This window comes from Takifugu rubripes, chromosome 15 (genome assembly GCF_901000725.2).
Source record: "Takifugu rubripes chromosome 15, fTakRub1.2, whole genome shotgun sequence".
Taxonomy (NCBI): Eukaryota; Metazoa; Chordata; class Actinopteri; order Tetraodontiformes; family Tetraodontidae; genus Takifugu; species Takifugu rubripes.
This window is the reverse complement of record NC_042299.1, coordinates 9,759,729-9,781,096: the sequence shown is the minus strand read 5'-3', so window position 1 is coordinate 9,781,096 and position 21,368 is coordinate 9,759,729. Positions and strand designations below refer to the sequence as shown.

Below are 21,368 nucleotides of genomic sequence, written 5' to 3'. Positions count from 1 at the left end.
TGGGGAAATTATGACATTATTAACTGTGTAATGTCTGTTTGCACGTGCAGCTAAAGGTGTCGAGTGAAACACAAGCTAAGCTGAACGGTGTCTTACCGTTGTTTCAAGAAGTTTCTCAAAATCCTCCAGGAAACGTGTCATGGCTGGGTTACCCTCAAAGTCATTGAAATGGTTGTTGACCCACAGCAGCACTATTCTTGTCACCTGCGGTCACATTATGCTTCACATGAGCTCTCTCTTATGTTGGCACACATGTAATGAAACAACAGTAGCGGCACAAGCCTGTTTTAGGGACAATTATAGAAGCAGGATATGATGTTTATAATGTATGTGTTGTGTCCACAAGGCCACAGCAGCGTTCCTGGCTCATTACACTGCGATGCTGTCTAAACCTGACTGTAACTAATGTAAAATCGCTGTGCTTTTTTAACATGTACAGTACGTGTTTTTATTCCACAGCTGTACGCTGGTGATAGCAGCAAAGAATAAATCAACATGCTTATTAAGTGACACCACTCTGTCCATATCCTGCTGCTTTCAACTGAATTATTGCAAGTAAACCTCTGCCTAAAAGGGCGGCAGATTAAAAGCCTAGATGGCAAAAACATGAGGACTATTGACAACACAGAACTAATCTTATGTTAAAGCAGTCGCAGACAACAGGAGTGTCAACCTGGCATAAATTGCTGGTGGACAGGGGGACAGCTGAGCTGGCTCAGCTTGTATTGATCTGCACAGCAACACTTGATTTATTTTTTTTATCGACATGCATAAATACAAATGATTAGCATTAGCAACGGTTGGAAGGCTCCAACACCCCGGTATACAAATGCTGCTGTTCCACACACAAGCGCCAGACTTTTCGTCATTATTCTCAACTCAGTAAACACACGCCCGCCAAAAACAAGGGCGAACAAACTCACCGTATCCCGGAGGGTGTCCACCTGGAACCACTCAAACAGCTTCTTGCCAACGTCCATGGGGTTTGACAGGAAGGTCCTGTGGGTCAGCAAGAAGTCTTCGATGTATGTGGGGTCCACTACCGATGGTTCCTCCACCAGGTGCATGATCAGACGGTCTGGGGTTCCCTGTTGGTGGCAAAAAGGCATAAAGCCATGAGATACAGGAAACATTCCACACATGCATGTGTCCCTGCTGACAACAGATCATGAACTACAGAGCACCGCAGAGGCACAAACACACGCACGTGAATAAATGGATTAGATTTATTTTTCTGGATGAGTTGACTTTGTTTAGAATGAATAGAGGCACATTCTGTCCAACATACAGAATTCTAAATTTGTCAATGTCACAGTGGATGTTTCTGGGGGGAAATGATTCATCGGACAGGGAAGAGAAACTTGAAATGGATCCAATTTTGCCCACTGCAAGAGGTAAAGTTTAAAACCGAGAAGAAATGCTAACACTTGTGAATTGACTAATTTGAACGGGCCGTGTTTCTTCAAGGCAGCAGCAATCCTGCTCTGATGTGGGGCGAGAAATTCATTCAGGCCCATTATGTGATCGATACGTACTCCATGAGCCTTGGGAGAAGGATCAAAAGGCATTGTGTTGCTTTTGTAATGTGGTGTACAAGAAAATGCTTCAGCAAACACTAATGGCTCCGAAGATGCCTTTAAACAATTAAAAAGAGCATAGGCTCTTTGAGAGTGTTGCTGGTGCGGGTCCATTGAGGTTGTTCCCAGATCAATTTCATGGATTTTATTAGATTTAACAAATTTGAAACTTTGTTAGAAGTTATTTTTAAGGAGGGCTGTCATGTAAATTGTGAGTTTACAAATGTGATCAACCCTGAGGATGAAAAGTTAACATGGTTCTATCTTTAACAAGACTCAATGTATTTTTAAACAATAAGTTCATCGGGAGTTCAATCCCGCATCCCTAGTTTCTGTTTTGTAGCATATTTGCTGGAGCTTAAGGTAAATTCTGAGACAATTTCACTATTTCAGAGGAGAAAAAATACTTCTGTGGCACATAAAAAGACCTTGACATTGAAATCACTAACCTTGATGACAATGTGTCCTTTTCTGGTGCCACTGCGGTCGAGCTCACGGTGCTCTTTCACCATCACGATCTCGCCCTCCTCCTCCACTTTGTGCGTGTTCTTCTCCACATGGTTGAGGATACGCCAGTAGTCCTCCTGGGCGATGCACACGAACTGGTCGAGGACGACATGAGGAAGGCGAATGAACTTGTAGTACAGCCCAACGCTGCTCCGCACCATGTTCGGGTACTCAATCCACACCACAGGTGCATGAAGGCAGAGTGGGTGAGGCATAGGAGGGATGAAACCACAGCGTCCAGCAGCTAGATTTTTAAAATATTCACAAATCTAAAAGCTAAACAGGAGTAGATCAACTCCCGTTAACTAGCCATAAGACGAGAGCTGAACTAACTTCCCATTGTATCACACAAGCAACAGCAACAGACATGATTCATAACAAATCTGTCGCTATGTTACTCGCTGGCCTCCCCTCTAACGAGTTGATCATTACTGCATATGGCTCACGAAGCCCCTCCTCTGTCTGTTCCTCTCTATATAAAGACAGGAAATAATGTGGCCAGTAGAGGAACCAGGCAGTGTGAATAAAGGTTACACAAGTGCGTGCAGAGAAAACTACAAAGACTGCAAAAGCTATTTGTGTTTTGATCATTTGTTATAATTTGCTTCTCAAGTTTAAATAGATAAGATGTTGCTTCGCGTCATTAAAGCCTTCTTTACCTGGCAGTCGTCGCCCTTGGTGCGGACTTCCCCGTTCATATACTGCTTGTCCAGCGAGGGAGAGATTCCAAAGCTGTTGCCCATGCACAGAGTCTCCATCCTACCGTCTGGGTAGCTGAATTCTACTGCCCCGTTTAGGATGACATACCACAGATCCAGCTGCAGAAACCAAACACACAATCATGTTAACGCTTTTGTATGCTATATGTCATGGTATGTAAGGAGACCCTCGGAGCCAACTCGGTAAGACGGTATGGGAACAAAACCAGCTATAGGATATATACTGCCCATCTCTGTTTTTCCTCTGGCATCTGTGACTGGCAATTCATTACCATTTATCACCCTGTCAGATTTGATGCTGTTGCATGGAACCAGCCATGACAGACCTCTGGTACTCAGGGATGTGACTTCATTAATAAGCTTTGAGGCAGGTTAGCTGATGAGGGGGTTAGCCTACAGTGACTCTGAACTTTACACTTTCTAAGTGCAAATTAGACTTAGAAAGATGTCACCTACAGAAACATATAAACTCTAGGATGTGCCCTTTTTCCATTTCAATGTTGCATTATTAGATTTGGTCATTCTTACCAATACTTCTGCCTTGCTCGGGTATGTGAATGTCCTAGGTCTGTGAAACTTTTACAGTGTCTAAAAGTATAACTAGTCACTATATTCTGTGAGGCACAGCTTTCCCCAAAGTCTTATATTCATGTTTAAACTGTTTTCCGACTCTTTTCAATGCCGCTCTGACAGTAGTGATGAAGTGATATCTGCAAAAGGTACTTCACCTCCTGTTTGTTGTGCAGGATGACGGTGCCAGCCTGCTCCACTACCTCAAACACCATGACGCTGCACAATTCTCTGCGCACAGACATGGTCATGTTGGCGAAGGCCGGCAGCTGGTGCATGAACTCCAGCAGTTGCTCTGTTCAAGAAGCAGATGACGGAAAGTGAAGATACGACACAACTCCTGATGTGGTGAATCGCAAGTGTTTTCTGTCTGTCACTGCTTCAGCCGAGCACATTTTAAAAGTCATAATAGAATGCAGTTACCATGTAATAACATTTTCAAAACTGGACGAGGAAATGGGAAAACTGCATGCCATCAGATTTACCAAATAACTGCTTCACTGGCTTCAGACCAAAGGAAGCACTTATGATAATCACAATAAAATACTACACAATAAATACATTCAGATGTTGTATAACAGGTCAAACAAGAGGATGTGGATGAGACATGCGATAAAACACTCACTGAAGTCCCTATGAGGTATCTCTTACTTGTAAAAGAGGTCAACCTTTGCTCTTATTGGCCTAATTAGGGGAGTAAATGTATTTGTTTCTTTAAGCACTTTGACACAGCAGGCTGTGTATTAGCTCTCTAATGTGGTCACCTTCCTATCAAAAGACCCTGGTGGGCCCAGCTAATGAGGTCATCTTTCCTGGTTGCCTGCATAAAAACACATGCTGGTAGGCCACTGGTGTTTGGAAAGCACTGCGATGTGTCTTTTTGTATCTGCCTGCGCTTCCACTTGAATGATAGATGATGTCTTTGAGGGGCTGTGTATGGCTAAAAATAGTATCTGTCAGTGCTCCTCAAGTGTGACATGCAGGAACAGACTGTACCAGGGCCTCCTCTCATCACAATGCAGGATATTTTTACTGAAATAAAGTGAGATATTTATGGTAGACCGGAAGAAAAATAGCTCTAAATCAGACTGACCGATGTCGTCATCGTTGCGGTCCACGGGATCTTTTTCCAAACACTCGCGGACCAGATCTCGGCCCAGGAGAGTGTCTGAGGCTCTTTCCAGGTCCTCGTCCTCCTCTTCATCTTCTTCACTGTCGACTACAGCCTCTGGAAGTCCAGAAAGGTCCACATCTCCGAGCTCGCTCTCTGTAGCCTGATGGAAGATGACACAACATGAATTATTTTCATCTTTACTGGAAAAGTGCAGATTTATGTGGAAATAACTGGAATGTAGCACTTTTCTTTTCCCCTCTGCTGCTGACAGATTTTTTTCTAGTACTTTGGAGAAATGAAGGTCATCCCACACGCAGCCTGTGCCTTTTCATTCCCACTCACATTTACATTGTGCTGCCAGGCTTGATGTAAACAAAGGAAAACAAAAACAAAGAATTACAGGATAGGGCCTGGAGATAAATGAAGAATGGGACAGCTATGGTGACAATACTTGTGACTAGAAATTAATAAGAGAGGGTAGCTGATGGGAAAGTAAAGGAAGGAAGGAGAAGGAGAAAGGCAGACATATGAGAGTAGGAGAAAGGACATGTCTGAGAAGTTTAAGATATGGCTTAATATGTAGGACCCTGAGAAAAGAGTGGTGGGGGGGGGGGGGGGGTCAGGAGATAAACAGTCTGCTGCACTGACAGCTGAGACCCACGGCTGACTGGAGGGTCGGCCAGCTGTAAGCAAACAGAGCTGGGAGAGCTATGAGCTGATGGGATTAGATCTGTGTGATTCTTATCTAATCTGAGGATGAAGAGCTCAAGACGATGGTGTTAAACTCTTCTCTGTTTGACCTATTTATGTCAACCTGAAACTGTTTCACAGTCTGCTGGTGGGCGGACACCGTTTCGCAGGCAAGGAGCTTGAAATGTCATAAATGATGGCACTTCTGTTATTTTCAGAGAATTGGAGATGGTTGGAATTTGTATTTTTTAAACTGCAATCAAAAATGGGATATTAGCATTTATTAAGATCTGTTTCTCCCACAAACCTGCTGATTAATTTTGTTACCAGCAGTGGCCATTGATGTTATCATCTCATTAACTTGCAGATAACTCATTACTTTCAAGCTAATGGACCACCTCAGTTCCTGTGATTAGTGCTAATAATGCCAGTGGTGTCAACCATGGATACTCAAAGCTTTCACAAGTATATGCGACCTATGCGTTAAACTTTAAAAGGAGAATCAATACCCAAAGGTTTTGGAATATATAAAGCACTGTGCATAAACATTGGAGATCGGGGGATCTGCGGGATTATGAGGCAATGTCATCCGTCTGGTTAAAGATTATTGACTTACAGCTACTTAGATACGCCATGAATAAAAGTGGCATTCACTTTTCCCGAGCTACTGTTTGCCAAACTTGTCACGTAAGAGTCAAGCTCACGCAAGGCGACAGAGAAACATGTTCTGACCTTCTGCCCTCAGAGTAACTCTATTACAATGCATCTTCACAAAGAGTTTCAATAAATTATATTTTCATTTTAAAGCCATTGCAATTCTTTTCATCGGTTCTATCAAAAGAGACCACGTGTGCAGTAGAATAGCAGGCCGTAAATAAAATTCTCTAATAATGGGTCCCAATGCTGACACACAGAGCTACCTTCAATACTGTTTCCCCTTCCATACCGGTGTCACAGATATCGACTAATCCTTTAAAGGTTAAGTTAATTTCCTGCATGTGACCTTTTCCCCGCAGTAGGAAGTGCAGAAGGAGTCAGGATGCAGAAGCCATATGTAATAATTAATCCGAAACCAATGATTTTAAAAGGTTGACAACATGTTACAGACAACAATTGTGACAAGAGGTTGTTACTCTATTAAACTTTCATTATTACCTCTGCCAAGGAGTTTATACTTGCCTTGGCAAATGTTTGTGAGCTCGCAGAAATAAACAAAGATGTCTCGATGGATCTACTTGGGGGGGGGGGGGGGGGGGGGGAAACAAGCCAGGCAAGAACCCATTAAAATCCAGTGCAGAGCAGCAAAAACATTGTTTGCGGTGACTCTCGGGCTTCAGGTTGGCTGTCTCCAGAGTGCAAATGTGATCATCTTATCCAAGAAATGTTTTGACGCATGCTTTTGATGCAACGTGGCGCTCACCTGGTAAATATCTGAGAGACTGCTGCTCCCAGAGTCACTGGCGATGCTGCATCCAGACTGACTGGGAGGCACGTGCATCACCTGCTGGTGGGCGTGGTCTGTTAGGTGCATCTTATTGAGGTCACCAGGAAGCTGTACAGACAGACAGACAGACAGGCAATGTAATTAGGTTACAACATAAAAAAAACACCCATAGCTTCACAGGATTAGACATAAAGATGTTTCGCAACATAAAACTGAGCAGCTTTAAAGAACAAAAGCAATTCGTGCTCATCTCAATCCGCCGAGTTGACGGAAAAACAGACTTCACATCACATCTCCAGAACAAATCTCAAACTTCTGAGTGTCGCATCTTACCAGTTTAGACCAGGGGAGCGGCAGAGTAACAGAGGAAGCCCTCCTGCGACAACGCACAGACCTACAGCACACCTCCTCCATCGATTGTCCAAACACAGCTGCACATCCAAACCACACCATCCCAAACCAGAGCCTGCGAGCAGGGTGAGGCTTGGAAGAGGCATGGTGCCGACATGTAATATTAAAGACACGAGTCTGGGGGGGCAGCCCCCCTCACTACAGGCCTCTGTGAGAGTGCAACCCTGACCAGCACGTTACCCTCCCCCTCTTCATTAAATCTATGGGAACCACAGTGGTGAAGGGCGGAGTCTGCAAAGTTTAATGGCTTGTTCGTAATGTGCGGCATATTAAAGCAGAACAGTCCATTCAGCAGGACCGGGGGGGGACCCTAAGATGTAACAAGTCTCTCAGTGATTACGGGTTACCTGCTTTTGTAAACTTGTGTTGTGTGTCAGACTAATTAAAATCAAAATCAGAAACACGTGTATGCAAAACTGTATTTGTTGCCAGGGATGTTAACTGGCCATTTACATATGGCAACCTCTCACGTCAAAGCAAAAACAAACTTGGGGACCGACTGTGTGTGCAGTTAACAGCCGCAATGTCGAGGGAGCGACAAATATCAGTGCACCACAGTCGATTTGAATTATTAAACAGTATAAATATTATTTTATATCGCATCTGCATGAACTCTCTGAGGGCGGCCTGCTCGTGAGAGTATTCTATACACATAAAATCTCACTTAATTATCAGCATATTCTGGTGTTTTGCTTTTCTCTGGCACTCAATCGCTCATATTTAAAATACTAATCACACAATTAGGAATGCTTAAACACCACAATCACGCTGTAAAATCGCACTACAATTACAGTGTAACCAAAAGAGCGTTTAAGAGAAAATCAATTTCCCCATTAGATGTGCCAGTTTGATCTATGTGGGATTCACTTATGAAACTGGAGGCACTATGGACCCATCGTAACTTTGGATAAATTGAACTTGCGTGCAACTGATCATCTTTTTACCGTCATCTGAATAGCCTCCTGCTGACAAATCACTTCCTACTGGTTTGTTATGTCTATATGTGAATAGGAACAGACAAGAGAGTGATTATGGATTACATTTCAGGTAAATACATATTGATCCCTGTATGAAATATTAGCCTGCCACTGCCCAGAATCCATTTAATACACATACATGCAAAGATAAGATTGTGTCTAACCGCAGATCCAAATCCTTATCAGGCAAGGTCCTTTTGTTAAATTGCCAAGATTATTCTCGTAGCTTCTATTGAGTTCCATTTAAATGTTCAACTGTTTGCATTAGCTCATTTTTAACATTGAGCAAATTGGTGATGATGGGGAAAATGTAAATAATTATGGTGGTCTCAAGGCTCCTATTCACAGCACAGCATTAATCCTGAACTAATCCTCTTTTTTCCTTTTTCCACCAGGCTGGTTCCTGGTGGAGCAGGTGGGGGGGTGAGGGTTCTCCCATCCCCCTTATAAATCAAGGATGAAGGAGACGAGATTAAATATAAATGTGCACGTTTCCTGCAGCTGTGAAATTCTATCATGTCAACCAGCGGGCAAGGTGGCTCTGGGTGTCATGTCAGCATCAAACAATCACATTTTCTGGACCACTAAGAGGAAAATAAGTCCTCAAACAAGAAAGGTTTCATCACTCATTACACAGATATTCAAAGACATGAAAAATCTTAAGGAAAACTAAATTACCGTGTCAAAAATTTACCACGTTTTATGAGAATTGTTGATTTCAATGGATCTTTGTGTCAGGTCAGAAATAAGCCACAAGCAAAGTGAGGACCTATAAAACCCAACTGCGGTTCACACACTGGGTCCAATCCTAACTTTGTGATTAATTAGCTGTGGGCCTAAGTGCTCTGTTGCTCATAATTCCTCAGTGGTAAAATGGGCACTAAAAAACAGACAGGCCATTCGGCCCCATAAACGGGAGACTGGGTTTCCCAAAGGCAGTTCAATGGTGGAGGAGAATCTGTGCTACATCAATATGTAGACGGACACCGTTAAGAAACATTGAAAATGTTAATGGATGAGGTCAGGCCTATCGAGGATAATGATGTGGCATCGTCTGGTGAAGGGCCCCAGAAGGAGCTACGGCATTAAAATACAGAGATGGAAGGAGGGAGCTGTAAAAGCTGAATCTGATTATTTTTAGGAGCGAACTGCGTCGCCCAAAAGTGTTGGTTCCAAACTAGCGGGACACATTTAAGAATACAGGTGATAAAGGAGAATTATGAATAAAATGAGGTGAACAGATGAAGAACCCAGGGAATAAATCCATGCAGAGAAGAAATAAAATGTGTTAAGATGAATGAGGAGAAGGACAATCGACTCGGCAAAGTGAGGCAGATGAACCCCGAAGAGAATTGATTGAAATATGCCAATAAAATCACACTGACAACTTTAAAGCTTTTTTTTTTTTTGAGTGAGAACAGGAGTTGTAGGTTCCTCACAAGGTCAGAGAGGTGTCGATACAAATGGGGTAATGTGGTATCTGATCTGGTGTGTGACATAAACACGGTAGGCCTGTAGATGTCAGCAGTGACAAACGTCCCAGAAATGTCTTCATTCCAAGTAACACAACCACGCGTCAGGCTGTGTATTACAGTAAGCTCCCATATTATTGAGAATTTTCCTGCTCCCCCAGTCATTCTGTCTCTCTGCAGCTGATCTTAACTTAACTGGGAGGCATCTTCAATGCCTCCAACTCATCACACACCTCCTAAATATAACTACCACTTTCCAGTTTATTTGGCTTTGCTGTGGAAGCTTTGTTCAACATGAAGCTCACACTTTTGTGTTATTTTTGTTCATCCATCGCGTCAAACTCCAGTCAAAAGCATTGATGTGAAGTGAAAGGCATCTCGCTGAATGAATCAAGGCCACTTGGAACAGTGGGTTTAATACACACACAGAGACTCTGAACAATATGGAGTGGAAACTACTCAAACACACACATCCATAACATTAAACAGATGTCAACTATACAATCCTTGACACAGTAAAACATTCCACGAGTTCACTGGAGAGAACTGAGCGCAGAGCCACGCAACACTTTTGTACTGGTGAGCTCACGGATGATGGATTAAAACCCAGTTGAGGGAGACAAATGGGGGCTTGGAGAAAATAGGGGAATGTCCCTGAGAGACATGTGGAGCAGGTCAAAAAGGGAAACCGGTGACAGCACAGGAGACACTGGGTTGACTGTATTACTGTCCGATTGTGAGTAGGACATGAAGATGTGCTGTAAACTGCTATATGTTCTGGTATCGAATTCCTTCTCTTGGGATTTCTGTCTTTTTTTTCCCTTTAAGTGTTGTTTAACATTTGAAATCAGATTTCTGTTTGTGGAGTGTAAGATTTTTATTTTTGCCGTGAGGTTTTCAGGAGACCAAATGTAAAATAACTACAAACTGAGCTGCGTGGTATTTGCAAAGACTATGATGTCATCATGTCAATTTAAACTTAATGCATAAATGCAACTAACGGACATTTTAATCTCACTTATGGGAACCAAAACTGCATCCTGTAATTTGGCAGGAGCTGGTTTTTGAGGTCAAAACTGGTAAAGTTTCTAGCGTGGAAAAAACAGCGGCTGGCAAATGGATAAACAGGCATGAGTTGGCTCTGAATGGCTGTAGTTGTGCCAGCATTGTGACAGAAGGGCTGCTGGAATGGTGCTGACATCCACACTGCCAAAGGCCTCTGACTTTTGCCCCAGTTGTCTGAGGATGATGGAGGAGGGCGACACAGAGAAACACGCACAGAAATAGGAAAAATAATAAAATTAGAAGCCGCCAGCGTGAAAAGGAAGAGTGTGGCTGTCAGCTTTAATGATTCGTCCAGAGCTTCTGGTGCATAACTGAAGGACGGAAATGGGAGTCAAAGATTAGACCACAAATCCAAAATGTTCAATTATTCTGAAAGTGAAACAAATCTGTACATAAAGATTGGTGGAACATTGTCATTGTTATTATGATTGTTATTATAACAATTACAATATATGCAGCATTATAATTAATCTCTGCTTTTAGACCAAAAAAACCTTCTTTTTTTTTAAGAAGTTTAAATTGCTGATTCTTCCTACACAATATTTTACCACTTACTAAGTGTCTGGAGGACTGGAGGCGTTAGCAAGCTTTACTAGAGATCCCTTGCAGTTGTTAACTTGACAGTGTTGGTGTGTGGCAAAGAGCAGAGCATGTGCTCTGAAATGGTTTAGCAGAATTGCCACTTCTGGGAGCACTGAGTGGAAAAGTAGAGTGGAAAACTGCGTTATTTTTGTTATGTATGATATAAGTTGCCTTATTACAATTATGTATGTTCTTTTATTCCCATTTCTGCTCCCAGTTTCTCTTTACTCGTCTTAAAATGGGGAATGTCATCAATACAAAGTACCTACATATGATCAGACACCACAGCTTCACAGGTTCAAACTCATTTTTCAGCTCTTTTGTTTTCGCCCTAACTTTGTGTGTATGTGTGTGTTGGCTGTCTACACACATGTGTGTGCTACAGGAAGGCGTCTGTGTCTGGGCCCCTGAGGAGAGTGGGCCATGGCCAGGTCTGCCGGATACAGGAGGGAGGGCACACTGGGCTTTAATACTGAAACATCTCGCACACATTCTAACGCATACAAACAAAGCGACCAAGCAGACACTTTATTACCTTCTGGCTCCCTTTCTGTTAACAGATGCTTCCTGCCCTCCCGTCCAAACTGCACAGCTTCAGCACCACATTGACACACGCAGTGTTTCCCTACAGGTTGACCTACAGGCCAGGTGGAAGGGCAGACCCGCCCTTTGGTTCCTCTCTAATTTTATTTTTTGTTATTGTTGGATCCTGTTTCATTTTGACTCAGCTCAGACAGAGAGAGCTACAATCTCAGTAACAAAGTTAGACAGAAAATGAACACTGCCAGCCAACTTAAACTCTGCGGTTTAGCAACATTTTCTTGTAATTTTCTCGAAGAATATGTGATGGGATCACAATAATACAACAAATATTCTAAGCTGCAGTGAGTTGAATGTTAATGTTTCATCTCTCTCAAATGTATTGCCCATCGTACTTAGCCATCCAATTTTTATGGTTTAAATGTCTTTGAAAATGATGAAGTAAAGAGTCTTTAGTTGGGCAGGCAGAGGAGGGGGTGTGGATCAATACCCTGAGATAATGGGAGCAAGGGAAATTGGGGGAGGCTGCACAATGCATCTGAAATATCAGCACGCGCGTGTGTGTGTGTGTGTCTCTGTGTGTGTGTGTGCTCAGAACAGAGGGGCCTGGGAGGTGGAGTTTGCATAGAGGTGGGGGATTGTATTTTTACTGCACAGTGTGACAAAGGAACACAAGTGCCGCCACACATTGAATCCATTTATCCCAATAATGCTTGCCAGCAATGCATTTCCATGCATGTAGGGGTTGTGTGGGTGTTTCTCTCTTAAAATTCAGCCTAGGAAAGCTAATGGGTAATAATTACGCCATTCAGGACACAAGACAGCTGTTATAAAACATTTCACCCTCTTTACAATTCAAAATGCACTGATTCCCATCAATAGCACAGCACCTGGGAATAAAGGGCCAAGTCATAGTCTTTGGTATTCCTCATTCCTCATTTTTAAGGCTTCTTCCATTGTTTTTGTGTAAACTGGCTGAATAATATTTCGAGGCTTATGGGAGGCAAGTAAGGCCTGGCCTAATGCAAGCCATATCGATCATTATCACCCCTGCTTCCTGTGAATATGATATTCTCGACCTCCCCCGGCATGCTAAAAGCCCTCACCCAGATTCACCCCCACCCACACATATCTTTGGACTCCAAAGCCGCATTACCTCGACACCCCTGAGTAGGTCCGGTCAGTCTGTCAATCAACCTGTCTGCAAGCTTGAGGTCAGAGTAAATCGCATTACATCACCACCTTAAGGTCATCTTCTTTGCATATTTCTTGGCTCCATCACTATAGACACCAGGTTCAGATACCTCTAACATGCGTTGCATGGGGCTTAGTGACATTTATTGCTATGAAAAAATTATACGGAATAAAAAACACCTGGAAGCCAGGCGCACCACTTGATTTCAGGTAGCGTGAGGCCTGCCAGAGAAGAGGAAAAACTGGGCTTTTTTCCTCCATGCCCAAACACTCGTAGTTGTTATCTGAAGAGCTGATGCAACGGGGTGAAAAATACAATTACGTTCCGACGGATCAAATTTCAAAGGGCATTAATTTAAAAAAAAAAGTCAATTCTCACTTAATTATGGTGTTTAATCATTGGCAAAACACCAGCTTGGACTCCTGGCTACAGTTTAGGCAGCATATCATTATTTTCAGGGTTCAATAACTTGTAAGGAAACCAGGGAGATAGAAAATAAGTGGTTCAAATTATCTAGACATATCAATTCTATTTCAGAGCAGCACTTATTTGAGCCTGTATATCTATATAACGTGTATATGACATATAGATATAAAAGTCTCTTCTGCTGCAACATATCTGCTTATTATTATTTCATGTGAGACATAAGTGGTCCAAGGTCTGGTGCTTGTTGAGGGACGCCAAACATGCCTGGCTCATAACGAGTGAAGACGGGGGCGGAGGGGATGAATGGTGACAAAAATGCTCAAATAATTCAGGCAAGTAGATTATAACACATTTAAATAGTCCGTTTGATTTTATGGAGGACGCTATATTGTGAAAGTTGCCAATAATTAGCCACCTGCTGGCTAGGGTTAGAGAGAAAAGGCAGCCGCAATATGTAAACAGATCCATTTATGGACCCAGATGATAAACCTGGAGGTGTGAGGATGCAGCAGGCTTTAAAATCAGTCGGTGCACTTTATGAGACAGGAAGCATCAAAAGTGATGAGTGGTGATGCAGTGCAGCAGCAACAACAGAATCAAGCCGGCAGCTATAAAACAGACCCCATTACTGGTGTTTAAATAATAAATGTGGCGACGCAAAGCATGACAAGAACAACTTGTAGAGCATAGACGCCTCTCGATTATAAGAAATGAGAAGGAAGAGAAAAAGGAAAATGTGAGCTTTGACTGAAAGCAAAGGGAACAGAGAGATCAGTCACTGGACACCTCAGCACAGAAGTGAAAGCTTGGCAGAGATCGGGCCCCATGTTGACAGCGGGAGAGACAAAAGTTTGGAACCAGAACATTTTGACAAGTCTTGCTGCAGCACGATGACGTGGACCCGGCTTGTGCTCCTACGGGATGAGCGGGATGTGATTTAAAGGGACGGCTTCGCAATAAACACTGAATAAAAAAATATCATAAAAGAAGATGTCGAAGGCCTCTTAAAGACATCAACTGATTCCTCCTGCAGCAGATGGCTCCTTTAAAGTTATTGATGTAAATATATTTAGACATGAATGCTCTGAATAATGGCCCTGCCAGCCACAGGGAGCAGTCAGTGGCCTACATTTAGCCACATAGGCAGCATTTCAATATCTATTTACTGAAATTGGAAATGAGAGCAACCATAGCTGCAGATTGGAGCAACGCTAACTAAAAAAAGAGAAGAAGAATAAACAGTTGCAGGGAAGCCTGGAGGGTTATTTCCATGCCAATCACGGGAGAACGAATGAAAATAACTACCTCGCACGAAAACTGAGCAACCTTTCTAGCGGAGAAAACTCCATTCACGGTATTTAAGCAGACGTCTGGTGACAAATGCGCTGAAGGCGAAGCTGCTACTGGCTGCACTGACGGTGGACCGGCTGGTGAATTATTTGGAGACAGCGAACAATTACTGATCTCCCACAAAACAGAGGCCGACTTCAGAGGAAAATAATTGGATGCCACTCTGAGCAGAGCGAAAGTCTTTTATGGTCTGAAACTTTCTGCTTCACGGGCACTCTCTCACACTAATGCCTTTTTCTGTCAATTTTCTTTTCTCTTATTCCTTTTTCCCCAGAAAATTTCCAATCGCACTCGAGCATAGCTCTCCATCTTCCTTCCTTTCCCTTCACTGAATGCATCCCGAGAACCTTTTCACAGGATTAAAACCTCTCTTTAGCGCTCCTTCATACGCTGTCAACACTGTTTCAACTGTACTGCCGGACATGTTATCTAACAGGAGGAAAAGGGAAACTTCATTAACCTTTGCAAAAGGTGGGACCGTCACACAAGCCTAGCAATTAACCATAAACTTCAAACAGAAAACTCTGCAGCTCCATCAAGAATAAATGAGCAGGACTCCTGCGGCAGAGAGTAAATTGGCCTGTAATTTGTCAGACATGCTCATTATGTTGGAAGGTAAACAACATCAATCAGTAAATACTTTAGTTAAATCCTGATTTAGGGACAGTAAAGGTTGGAAAGGCCAAGTGATAAGCTTCCCTCCCTGTGCAGATGGTATTAAAATATCCTTTTGGACTCATATTTTCTGCATTGTCATCTAATATGATGACTCAAATTGATGTCAGATCTTCCTCCATCCTCTACTGACGTACTGCTGACATAATGTTCTAGGACTGAGAGTCACAGCTGCTGCAATGGCTGCATCCTTCCAGCTTGTACCAACACATATGCATTCACACATTAGTCACATGTAGTCCAAATGAAAGCCAGGCAGTGACATTAGGACCTTCACAGGTAGGGACAGATCTATGCATTATCTGGATCAGATCAAATTACAGTTTTGAAGCAAGCGAGGTGAGTGTGAGGGTGCAGAAGGCCTGTGTGTGAGATACAGTAGGGATGAACTTGACAAACTCACTGCAAGCCTTTTCGTCTCCCAAGACCTAATTATCACTGATGGTATTGAACAGATATGCACACATAAAGACGACACGCATGCATACACGCGACAAACATCTGAGAGGCTACAGGCAGCCAGACAGGCACTCCCAAAGAGACCAACAAAGAGGGATCTATCAATGTTCCTCTAGAACTAAAATGATGATCCTAACCCTGCTGACACGCTGTCGCCCAGCTGATTTCGTCCTTCTTTTGAATGCTAACGGATTAAATATTAATGCTCTGCAACAAGCGACGTTAATAATGAAATGTAACTTTTAATACTAGTGCAGGAAATAAACTAAATTGTCTATGTAGACTGTTAAAAGAGACAATGGGTACAAATACAAAGTAATAAGCAACACAGGATTATGTTCGGTGGATAAATATTCATAAATATTCATCACAGATATGTAAATCAAGTTTAGGCTCTTTCATCCACACCCTCTATCCCATTTTCAGCATGCACGCAGACAGACAGACAGAGACACACACACACACACACACACACACACAGACACACACACACACACAAACACACACACACACACACACACACACACACACACACACACACACACACACACACACAGCATGCGATGCCAGAGGCACTGGCCAGAAAAAGGATTACGACATCGCTTACTTTGGAGGACCACGGCTGCAAGCAGTTGGCATAGCAACGGACCAGGAAAGCCATTTCCACAGGAGGGAGGGAGACTGTGAGGGGAAGTTTCCCCTCGTTCAGTCAGCGGTTAATAAAGACGAACAAGATAAATGGGTAAAAGAGGGGTGCAAAAGCCAACACTGCTGGGAGGAGAGGGCTGTCTAGAAAAATCCACAGTGTTCAAAAAGGGAGACTGGAGGACTCTGTCACAAAAGCTGGAGGGAGATCCATCCATATGCCAAGATCTCCTTAAGCATAAAGAAACTGCAAAAAATCCAAGCTTAATATGTTCAAAAAATCCTAATGAGAGAATATAGACCATTAAAACTAATCCAAAAGCTACCAAATTCAGAAATTTAGAATTTTTTGGTATTGTAAGGTAAATTCAAAAACTCATTCACCCATTCAGTTCCCCTTTTACAGTTCTTTTCCATGCACGAGCCCGTTCTGGGTAAAAAGAAGGGCTTGTCTGAGCATCTGCAGCCCCCTGGGAAGAAGCCTCGCGGCTGGTGTAAAGTCACCAAAACATCCCCTTTTCCCCTCACAAAAGCCTGGATTTGCTCTCTGCAGCTCCGGTATCCTCCCAATTCACTATTTGGGCTTGAAAACTGCTTTCTCTCTCTTCTTGCAACTCTTTCTACAGGGATCCAGCGATGCATGCTCTTGCCCAGCGGTGCAGCTCCATGGTCAGGGCCAGTGATCCTGCTCCCTTACCCCAGCATAAGCTCTAGTTCCCTGATTAGCACTCGCACATTGCGCCGAGGCACATCCTCCCACTCTCCTTCTCGGTGGATAGGATGCTGCGCTGTGGAAAGCCGCCTGCTAATGGGAAGCGGTGGAAAGTAAGAGAGAGAGAGATGGAAGCAGGGGGGGAGGGGGGATCGGGGAGGGAGGAGAATCCAGCTGAAAAAGTATGACATCACCTGTGCCAGAGAGAGAGGGAGAGGGAGAGAATGGGAGGGGGCACGGTCTAAGTGAAAGCGAGAGGGGAAACTGCATTAGATGGATTGGCTGCCGAGCAGATGTGGGTGAGGAAGGCATTGATGGAAAGAAAGGGAATAGCAGAGAGAGGGAAAATGAGGGAGCATCTTTATTGATTGGTTAGGAACATAACATGGAGTACAGTGAGGGCCGACCCCTCCTCTTAAGGAGCATAAATTAGACAAAGGGTGGAGCAGGAGGAAGACAAGGAGGAGGAGGAGGAGACGTAAGCTGGGAACTCCAATCAAATGCAAACACAGACGCTGGGAGGATTTTAGTGAATGTGACCCTGCGACACAATAGCACAAAATAATAATGGGTCTGCCCCTCCCCTGTCGGCCCACGTCTGGAGATACTCAGACATCTGACAATCCAACAAGCCCAGGCCACGGGAAGATAAACACAGAAATGAAAAGGTGTCCAGAAACATGGGTCAGAAATGTGTTTTCTCCAGGTGAACCTTGGAAATCATCCCTGCACCTGCCTCTCTCCCCCTCTTTCTAATCGTTTCCCGTTTTCTCCCGTCTTACATCATCTTCGCTTTGAAGACAATGATCTTTCGGGTTCTCTGCTCATCTCATTTTCTCCTTTTTATCTGCTCCAACAATTCGGATCCCTTTTTCTACTCTCATCCTGCAATGAACCAGGATCTCCGCACACCTCTCTCCCCCGCGTGCGTATGGGAGCAGAAATACACCTCCCATCTAAAAAAAATGACATCATCTTTTTACTCCACAGCCAATCAGATGCAAGCACATGGAGCACTGCCTTCATGGGAGCATTATGTACACAAGACAGGCAGACAGAGATGGGAAATTACAGAGAAACAGATGTGCAAAACGACTGACATGTTTTATTTTATTTAAATAAGAAAATCAAGTTTGCAAAATAGTGAAATTGAAGGTTCCTACCAGAGTAGCACCTTATCACTGCGTTGTCCTAGTGTCAAACCGGCAGCAGCATATTAATGCAGATCTATTAATATCCAACGCTAAGGTGAAGTTATTAACACTTCTGTTTTTCTCAGAGGGTTACAAGAACACTTTGATTAGATGCTAAACAGATAATGTGCTTGATGGAACTATATAAAACTGGCAGTGTGAAAGAAAAAACTCAAATGGAATAAATTACCTTGGATCAGCATATGAATAGCTGTGACTCAAAGAAAACCAAACATGATAAAAAAGGTAAAAAAAAGACTTTGGACTTAAAATAACACTAAGAAAAGAACGAAACATAACATTGTCATAGACCACTATGTTGTAGCAGTTGAGAAACAATTAGCAAGGGGACGCATTAGAAGTTCAGATAAATACTTTTATAGTCAAAATAAGCAGATTGTGGATTTTCCCTCCTTTGGAAGGTCACAATGGACCAGGCTTTGCATACACTTGGCAGAGAAGCATTTACTGTAAAACTACTTCAAGTTGTTGGATATATCTGCAGAACAGAGTGCAGGATGCACGTCATGCAGGAAACGCTTCCTGGAACAGTCCGTCTGCGACTGTCGCCGTTTGTGAAGCATGTGCGGGTTAAGTCAGGCAACACTGACAAAATGGAAAGAAAAGATTTGAGGGTTTGATTTTTAAAAAAGATAAAAAACATGAAAGATTAAGGTTTCAGAAGAGACAGCCTGGTGCGACGACCTAACCCACAGAGTCAACCCCAAAAATAATCTACGTGCACATTACAGTAGCACATCTGTGCTTGAATTATGCAAATTGAATCTTTGTATGTGTGTAGCTACTTAGTTCTTCCACTATAATCAAAAAAAGATTGAATTACAATTGGTTGAACACAGACACAATCAAAACAAAGATTTCCAGGCTGCAGGCCAGTTGGACAGTGGTTTTTATAGGCAAACCAGAGCCACAGTGCCATCGTTCCTAAAATACAACTAATGTAGGAGAGATTAAACACTACTCGAGCTCATCAGGCCCATCTCCACAGTGACAACAACCCTGTAGCAAAAGAGACGATTTGCTTTCAAGCACAATCACTTTCACTTGACATGTAACGTGACAGAAGCGAGCACAAGGTTAAGTGTCTGAAAGCAAATCTCCCCTGTAATCTGCTGGTTTCCTGACACAGTAGACAGGTATGCAAACCCCGCACAGGCGTGCACATTCCTGCAAAACCACACAAAGACACAATTACACAGGCGGATTCAACCTAGCAAAAAGGTAGAAAGGAAAAACATGTATATTTCAGTTAAATTGCTAATGTGTGGTTAAGCTGCTATTTAGCAGCAGTGGTGAGAATGTGAAGATTTGTGTGGATTCTGCAGAAATCCCTATATACCCTCTCAAAAGGGTCGTGACCATAACATCAGGATGGAAGGCTGGAGAGATGAGGAAGGCAAGGAGGAGGAGGTGAGGCAGAAAGGAATATTAAGAGGCAGTAGAACATCTTGGACCTGCTGATGTAATCTCTAAAATTAGCAGCAATAAGAGCCGCAGATAGTGCCCCACTGGTACAGTGCACTGCCCAGAATACTGTGCACACACACACGCACACACACACACTAATGACAATGGCCTCGTGTTAAAATTTGAGGACTCCGTGTTGGGTCGTTTATTTTCTAGTCATTAGTCTATTTACGGACCTGTGAAGCCATTTGATTACGTGCTCTGTGCATCGATGATGAGGCTAGCGGCAGGGCTGCAGCAAGACTGGCGACTGAGGGTCTGTGGTTTCCTCAGTTGTCTGAACGCCGAGAAGTGAACGCAGTATTTTGAGCCTGACTCACAATTCCAGGAAGTAAACAAGCCATTGATTGGTGCATGATGGCAGGACTTGTTCCACACGCCAGGATACTGGCTGACTCTGACATAGTGCACATCTGCACCAAAACACATCACTTCTCAGTAGTAAAATAAAAGTCTTTAGGGGGATGTGTACTACTATAACCTGGAAATTGCATGAAAATCACATAAATGCATATTGCTGTGGTGCTATTTTCTTTTTAAAATATCTCTTACCAATGACATGGTCTGAATCGCCACGTTGATTACCAGTATAAAATGCCACATTACGTCCAGGTATGATTATCCTGACCATCTGACTACCCTCATCTGACATAGTCACCTCTCTCTCCTGTTCATTGAGCCTCCAATTAAACCAGCAGCCCTGACCTTCCTACACCGCTCACCTTTCCACACCCGTCATGCCCCTCATTGTCCCCACCAATCGGTTTGCTTCGTTACCTGACAAAGACCATCTTGAGGTCTTCAACACATCTTCCTGTTTTCTCCCTGAAACCCTCATTTCCTCCTTTGCCAAGTCCTGGTTTATCTAATTATTCTATTACATGTTTGACTGGTTTGCTACTGGGATTAGATACCCCTGCCGATTTGCATTCTGACTGACCAAGTCTATGAGCTTAGGATCGAGCCCTGGCTTCATTAAAGCGGAGAGGTTCAGAAAGACAAAACAGATTTAAGTGTTTAAACAGAGGAAGGGAATAACGAGTAGTGGAACAGATATACATAAAACCCACCGCAGCTGAACTTCTAGAAATGTATTAAAATGGTCGACACACCCAAACACTGACAAAACACATGGATCATGGGAGCGTTCCAAGAACATTTTCTGCACGACATGATTCAAAGCGAGCGAACAACACTGCAGAGGTCACAAAAGGAAGAAATGATCTTCACAAACCAGTCCAGTGGCTGGTATCAGACACGTTTCCCTTTAAGAATAGGACGGGACCAGCTGAGCCATTTAAAAAAAAATCTATTCTGACTGAAACCAATTGTTAGGCTGAAACATGCTGAAAGAGCAACTGTTTATTTACATGACCAAAGCCCACCAGACACCAGACTCTGTGCCTTATTGAACAGGAAGCTCGCAAAACCACAGTTGCAACAATAGACGCTGTGTTTCTGCAAGACTGCCTGAAAACAGCTCAAAGGATGCTGCTTCATGCTTGGAGCGAACGCAGCAACTTCTCTACCACGGGGCTCTGCACGGTATGCAAACAG

General features: G+C 43.2%; 1 protein-coding gene across 5 annotated transcripts in view; it reads right to left on the bottom strand.

Moving 5' to 3' along the window:
* rapgef6 (Rap guanine nucleotide exchange factor (GEF) 6) overlaps positions 1 to 21,368 on the bottom strand; it is a 63,774-nt gene that overhangs the window by 18,790 nt on the left and 23,616 nt on the right. For 4 of the 5 annotated variants that reach the window (XM_011611334.2, XM_011611331.2, XM_011611336.2 and 1 more), the window contains 7 exons: positions 6,598 to 6,729; positions 4,467 to 4,647; positions 3,532 to 3,668; positions 2,744 to 2,902; positions 2,027 to 2,179; positions 924 to 1,088; positions 97 to 204 (listed from right to left, as the gene is read on the bottom strand). In XM_011611334.2, coding sequence (XP_011609636.2) covers positions 97 to 204; positions 924 to 1,088; positions 2,027 to 2,179; positions 2,744 to 2,902; positions 3,532 to 3,668; positions 4,467 to 4,647; positions 6,598 to 6,729 — 1,035 coding nt within the window. Of the gene's footprint in view, positions 1 to 96; positions 205 to 923; positions 1,089 to 2,026; positions 2,180 to 2,743; positions 2,903 to 3,531; positions 3,669 to 4,466; positions 4,648 to 6,597; positions 6,730 to 16,380; positions 17,268 to 21,368 lie in introns of those variants that run through there. The other variant, XM_029848752.1, reaches the window with a different exon arrangement.